Below are 7,199 nucleotides of genomic sequence, written 5' to 3'. Positions count from 1 at the left end.
GCTGTATTTGATTATGAAGAAAGCCGTTTTCCAGAAGTTTGGCACAAATGCACACTCGCACACAGGGCCCAGCTGACGCGCCAGCTCCTGCTGCCCCTGAAGCCAGGCACAGCAGCGCCGCACAGCAGCGCCGCACGCAACCAGACGGCCCTGGGCACGATGCTGGGATGCCTGGAGGTGCAGTAAGGGGGGCCAGGAGCTGCAAGAACAGCAGGAACTTGGAGTGCCGTGGAGTATGTGCTGCCCTGTGACATCTCCGGCCTTGGAAGAGCATTTGGCCCAAATCTCAGGGTGTTCAGAGAGCAGCAGCAGCACTGAGAAGTGAAATTTGTGTGGAAGGCGAGAATTCTGGTAGAAGTGAAGAGCCATGGGCAGGGACAGAGGTGCGGAGCGCACTTAGACAGCGAAATGCTGGTGCAGCTGCAGATACACAGGCCCAAATTGGTGTAAGTTTGCCTACACAGCGTGATGAAGACAGGACATCCATTCCAGCTTTAGTCAAAACTGGCTGATACGAAGCCAAGTCGGAACGTGCCAGGATGGGCCACGTCCCTTTGTAAAGCACGGCAATCCATTTATCAGCGCTCGCTCTCTTTGATACAGGCCGGAATGCTTAAAATCCTGTCGTCTTTTTGGTGGGCAGAACAGCTCAGAGAATTTTGGTATAAATGCTGAATATACGTATTCCTTACTTTCACATTACAGTAAATGAGCTCAGGTTCCCATGATTTCATACCACTTCCAACAGCCAAGGAGTTAGCATACCGAAATACAGAGAGGATGCTCCCTGACGTTTATGTTCTGCTCTTCCAGGTGTCAAGGTTCATTAAAAAAGGGGCTCGAGCACGCATTTGATTACGACAAAAGTCAGTGAGATTTAAACCCTTACACACATTATTATTTCTCCCCTTCCGACTATGTTTCTTGCTTTGTTTTTAAACAGGGTCTGCCCAGCCATGATTAGCTTTCAGCAGAGAGACAGCGGGATAGAGAGGGAGAAGGAGCAAGGCACGTCGCCAAGCAGCAACCCACCGACCCTGCCTCGCAGTGAGACATACTGAGGCTGCCGGGCACCTCCTCGAAGCTGCAATAGCGAGAGTAGCTGCCAATGTACAGGTGCGTGCCGTGGCCTCATTCTTCCCTGCTAAAAAAACCACTTTAATGCTATTTATAGGTTAAAAGGAAGAAAAGAAGTAGTCCTACATTGGAATGTCACTGTGCTCCCACAATGCAGGTAGGGATCACGTGCGACCCATGTGAGACCTTTTCCATTCCAAAGTTCTGGGGTGCGTTAATGCAAGCGGCAGCGCTGGTGTGGCTCTGCCTGCTCGTGGATTACAGCAGCCAGCCATTGGCACGAACACTCCCTTCAGAGGGAAGGCTGCGTCAGAAGGCATAGACAAGGAACACTGGAGAACAGGTATTAACAGTCAAGGTGCTGCTGCACAAAAGCCGTTTAACACACAGTGTCAGGTAATTTTTTTTCCTTACCCTTAGGAATGGGGGGCAGCTACTTGTCTAACTGTCATGAACACAAAGCCGTGCTAAGACTATGCCTGAGCTATAGTTTCATGACCTTCCAGTTCCACGAGTGTGTGGGAACAAGTGCAGCCAGTACGGAACGTTTGAGCTGGATACTGTCTGGAGGAGCGGGAAGCAGCAGCAGGGGAATGTGCGGCTCACAGCGGGGTCAGTTGGTCTCAGAGGTAGCAAAACCAAAGCACAACAGTTTAAAGCCATCTGCTGAAGGTCATTAAGATGGAGAGGTACAGAGGCCGTGAGCTACAGTGCCACCGTTCATAGCTTCAGTCGAATCTGCGGCTGCCCAAAGACTCCAGTCACTGACCTACTCCAACATCCCCATGGTGTGGCAGTTCCAGTTTGTTCAGGAGATTTTAACAGAGTAATTTCTGTTGGCAGGCATCATACTTGACGATGGAATGTCTGTCCACATCACATTTCTGCTAGATGCCTACCGACTTCTTTATCAAGCCATTTCTTTCCCTTTCCCTCCTCTTCTGTAACTGCACCCGATTCCAGTGCTGGCTGTAGCATCAGTTATCCATCACCCCCCGGGGAAGCCAGGGTGGTTTCTTCACCTGTGGACTACAGGGCTTCCGATCATGAAGAATACCCACAGAACTCCTTACTGAAATTAAGATTTCCAAAAGTATCACTAAGAAAAACAAAGGGAAAAGTCTCTGCCAGCTTCTAAATCAGAACAGAAGAGAAGCATACACACGGGAAATTACCGTGCAGAGCATCAGCCACTCTGCCTCTCCATTAGAGGCATCCAACTAAAGCATGCTTAATGTATTTAATTTTCCATTTCCATGCAAACCAAATCAGCTTATGGTGCTGCGTGACCTCTCTGGTTTCTAATACTTTTCATAGCGTTTTTTGTACAAGTCCAAGCAGTGCCCAGGTCACCACAGACTTCCAGGCCCCTGTGACCTGGGCCTGTTTCAGTTTAGTGACCTGAAAGGTAAAAAGGGTTGTGATTTTTCAGCAATTGCTTGAACAAGAAGAGATCCAGCCAGGATGCTTACTACAGCACAGAATAAGACTCTTAATACAATGTTACCTCCTAAGGATTATAAACTGTCAAAACGTATAGGAAGTTTTCTTTCTAGCTTTAAAAGGAGAGTTTAAATGTGTTTAAATTATTTAAGGAGAACTGTGGGGATCTGAAGCATCACTGTGTTCCACAGAGCTTTGTAAGAAAACACTCTAGTAGGAGCTGGTACCTCCCAGTAAGAGCTGGGTTAAAGCTTCGAATGCTGCCGAGAGCAGGATCTCGTGCTCCTCTGCCCGCCTGCCGCAGAGCTGGGGCAGTCACAGCTCGCGCTGGCCGACGGGTGAAACGCACAACGGGCGGGCAACGCCTGCTTCTGCAGGGGCTTATTTCTGACAGTGCTGAACTGCAGAGGCCAACGGTTTCGGAGAGAGCGGAGGGGGAGGAAGAGATGTGGGTGTTAAGACGAAAAGTGGCTGACTGGACAATGAAAACAGAACCGTGTGCTAGAGCCGGGCAGCCTCTTAGCAGAAGGTAAATCATCGAGCGGAGCACCCCAGAAGTTTGCCATAGCCTGACCCACAGTAAGTTCAGCAGCAGCAATCATCCCAAAACTGAGGCTTTTTGTTCCCTCTCCTTTGTGCCAGTACGGTGGCTCTAAAGGGAGCCGTACTCTTGAAGAAGTGGCTAAAAGCACCTTCCATCCTCCGCCAGGAGAGTCAGCAGAGCTGAGAGACTGCGCCATGCCAATCTCCCTTGAAAAATGAACGCCCAAAGCAGTGTCAGCAGCTGACTTACCGCGTACTCCCGAGCCGGAACACGGCCGCTATCGCAGCCAAAGCACAGCACTCACCAACGCGAATCCACCCCAGAAATGGAAACAGAAAATTCTTCAGAAAATGAGTCTACAAGCAGGGAATTTTACCTAAATGTGGGGAATCGCTGGCTATCTGACACGATAAAGATGTCTTCACTCCTGATCTCATTTGGAATCTCTCAGTTCATGAGTAAGCGTGGGAACGTATCACAGATTCAAAAGAGAGAAGAATCTAACGCTGAAGAAAGCCCAGCTTCGAGCAGGTCACTGTGCAGGGGAACTCCAGAGATGCCTTCCAGCCTGAGCTAACTTAGGACCAACACGGCGGGGCACGACAAAGACACCTCTCCTCTTCCTACCTTTGCCAAAGAAACTCATCCCCATCAATAGCCTGAACTGTAACCAAGACATCACCAGGATTTTAACTCCTATACCACTGGTTCATAAATGACTCAAAGATGTCTACTTCTAAACTCTCTCAGTGCAGCTGGACACTTTTTCTCATGCCTTGCTGAAATAGAGGGCGCTGAATAAGCAGCTTTTGATCCAATGCTGGAAAGCCCTCCATCGGGGTAGGGTCAGCGCCGGTGCGTGTCACGGTCTCATCTGCCTGCTTCTGGATTTAAAAGCATTGGTGTGTTTGGATGGAAATTCTAAGCAAACATGAATTGAGCTGCTTCTGTAAAACCCATCTATCCCTCTGATTATTTGGGACGAAAAGGGGAAAAAACAAGCAACAGAAGACCATATTTACTCACCACAATTAGAAGAATGACTGCAGCATCCACAAGCATATCTGAGACAACCAATCTAGGATAATTAATGGCAAAAAGATTAGAAACACTGTTTTCTAGTCCTGAACAATAGGAGAGACCAGTCAGTTGTTAATAGTTCCAAATAGTTCTTCAAGACAACATGGTATGGGGTTGCAAAGAGGTTACAGAGTACTCTGTATTTAAGCTCCCCCCTGGGGAACCCGTTCTCTGAGCATCCCAGACACAAGCAAGAGCAGCCAAACTCACTGCCACCACCATGCTTGAAGCCATTTCACAAAACTAAAGAAACAAAGACCAGACCCACCTGCAGATGCGGGTAATCACCAGCTCACTAAACCACCAGGAAGCGCTAAGGGCAGAACCTCGGCGAAAGCTGCTTGGCTCTCTAGGCGCAGGGGGGACAGGACCCTGCAGCAGCCGCGAGCAGCCCGCTAGAGCCGGCACTGGAAGCGTTTAACTGAGCAGCCCTAAACCCCTGCGCTTGAGAGGAGACACGTGGCACGCCGAACACAAAGCCCTGCCTGGCAGAGTCGGTGAGTTGGGTTGGTGCTCGAGAGGCGACGGCAACAAATCCACTCACAGACAAAGCATGATACCAAGTCACTTCTGTTCACTAATCTGTCTCTAAGACACAACGTACCCCACTATTATTTCTTAATTAAATACTTACATAAAGAAGCATATGTTTAAAAAACAGTTTGATCTGGTTTTAAGCATTCCCTGAAACGGACGGTTTTATGCTCCTCCTCTGAACCCGGCTATTGTAGAACCACTCTCAGTGAGCCTGAAGCCCCACTGGTTTGAGTTTACGATGGCTGTTACATGGCAGTTTTAACCTATATTCCTATTCTCTCCCTCGGAGACCGTGTACATTGTGCCCTGTCTCAGATGACGTCCACACACCCAAACCATCAGGACACGGCATCGCTCTCAGGCACAAGAGCGCACCGCTCCTCTGCTGCAGGGGCCAATTGCAATCAGATTCATTTCGAATGCTGCTCCCTGGCTATGGACATTTGAACTTTTGATTTGGCTTTTAAAGAGGCATTTGCTAACGCCACCAACAGCCTACTCTTTGATTTCACAGATGTGAGCAATCAGACACAGAAGGGCTGCTTTGTTAGCTAAGAGCAACACTGGAGTTGTAACTGTTCAGAAAAAACTAGCAGCTAGGATGAACCGTGTGTGTGTTGATGATCTTCTACCCACCGCCGCATGCACTGAGCCCCCAGCGGTGCCTGCGTAAGTGAGAATCCACAGCCTGGAACCAGACAAAAGCAGGAAACCCCGTGGCTTCTTCCCTGCCAGACGGGACGTGGAGAATCGCTTGGCAGCTCACATCCCGAGCTGCAGAGCTCTGCCCGTCGTGCACAACTCGAGTCACCTCTACTAGAATAGGTGGAGGTTTCCACCTTATTCGTGGGATTGTAGTATTTTTCAGATGTGATGTTTCATAATAGAAATACATTAATGGTCTTCCTGGATATCCCGCCTTTAGGCAGAGCGTCCGGTTAACTTTTCCAGGCCTCTCACTAATGCTCCGTCTTTGCAGTGGTGCTGGCTGGTAAGAGACCAGCGCTCCTCAGCCTTCTGCCTGGCAAACAACCCACCATGGCTGCGACCTGCAGTGCATTTTCTGCACCAGTGTAGAGGAACAAATGCAGAAAATTACGTTAATGTGTAGTGGATTGCAAGGCTGTAGATTTTATTGAAATAGATAAATTTTTCTTTCTCCAAATGCTATCACCAGACTGTTAAGCTGTGCTCTGAAAGCGCTCCATCTCTGGATATAACAAACCATTGGCATGTACCTTTCATGGAGAAAACAAAAGGTTTATGAAAAGAAGTTCACCCACCATTAATATGCAAAAAATGCATCTTGCAGGGATTCCATTCTGTGTAGTATCTGGATTTAAGAGAAATGTGGGGAATTCCTGTAGATAACCATTACATTCAGTATCACAAGTTATCACACAGCTTTTTCAAATGCCATACTAATCTAAACTTGGTAAATAATGCCTAAGGTTTTCTCTTAATGAATGCTAGAGCTTTAATTAGACTGCCTAGAGGCCGCCTATGGTTGCAACATACTGTGATAGTTTAAGTGTATGACATAGGCCAAACTGCCAACCTAAGCGGGGAGCCGCCTTCAAAATGTGCAAGATACCGCAGACTCACAAATGATAAAGAAACATCGGAATTCCTTCCATGTCTGGTTTTATACCAAGCCTTGGCATCCAAGATTCAATCCTGGAACGCAATCACTGTCGTCCTGGGTGATGAGTCAGCCAGCGTCCTGGTAACTGCAGAGCCACCTTGGAGGTGCAAAGCTCTGGGCTGGTGGTCACCGGGCTGCTTGCCCCACACCCTGCACCTCGCCCTTGGCAGCACTGAGGTCTGCGTGCAGAGAGTACTCCGGCCCAGGCACGGGAGACCTGCATGTTTGCTACTGACCCTTGGTACTGGCACCAGTTGCCAGCCCAGACACTGAAGCTTGCATAGGGAGCGCCGATGCACCAGGCAAGTATTTGTGAAAAGTGTCAGGAAAGCCAAGTAAAGTTAACAACAGCACATGCATTTCTCGAGCGCCAAGAAAGCGTTCAAAGCATTAGCATTTCAGGCCCAGCAACAAAACACAGTTACAGGAGTCTTTTAAACGTGTACTGCTTACTATTAAAATGCTAGAAGAAAATGGCTTCATCAATACTTCAGAACCAGGCGGCCTTTTTCACCCAGCTTATTATTATTTTTTAATTCTTTTATTGTGCATAAAAGGTTCGGGCGTCTTTGCTCTTTGGTAGCAGTTTCGGTAGTCAGCTCCGGCCAGCTAGATGAACACTACATCAAAGGGAATGACAAACAGTGTTCAGCTGAGCAATGTGCCACTTGCTCACGCTTATGATAGATATATAAAGAATATGTATCTGCTGGTTACAGATGGTGTCAGAGGTACATCTGGTTAGCTAGAGACAGGACAGGGTGAACTGGCAGGAGTAGCTGGAACACAGACTCCTCTCTCGCAGAACTAACCATGTGTTCAAGACGAGCTGTATCCCCTTGGTACGGCAGGAATCGGGAGATGGAGACTTTC

General features: G+C 48.4%; 1 protein-coding gene across 8 annotated transcripts in view; it reads right to left on the bottom strand.

The window, feature by feature from the left end:
* The window catches only part of TMCC1 (transmembrane and coiled-coil domain family 1), a 109,559-nt gene that overhangs the window by 47,259 nt on the left and 55,101 nt on the right, over positions 1-7,199 (bottom strand). Inside the window, exon 1 of one of the 8 annotated variants that reach the window (XM_035889457.1) lies at positions 4,091-4,141. The exons of the other annotated variants lie outside the window; for them this stretch is intronic. Coding sequence (XP_035745350.1) covers positions 4,091-4,126 — 36 coding nt within the window. The 5' untranslated portion in view covers positions 4,127-4,141. Of the gene's footprint in view, positions 1-4,090; positions 4,142-7,199 lie in introns of those variants that run through there. 8 annotated transcript variants of the gene reach the window in all.

This window comes from Egretta garzetta, unplaced genomic scaffold, assembly GCF_000687185.1.
Source record: "Egretta garzetta isolate BGI_Z169 unplaced genomic scaffold, ASM68718v1 scaffold332, whole genome shotgun sequence".
In the NCBI taxonomy this organism is placed as follows: Eukaryota; Metazoa; Chordata; class Aves; order Pelecaniformes; family Ardeidae; genus Egretta; species Egretta garzetta.
This window is presented reverse-complemented; position numbering and strand designations above follow the sequence as displayed.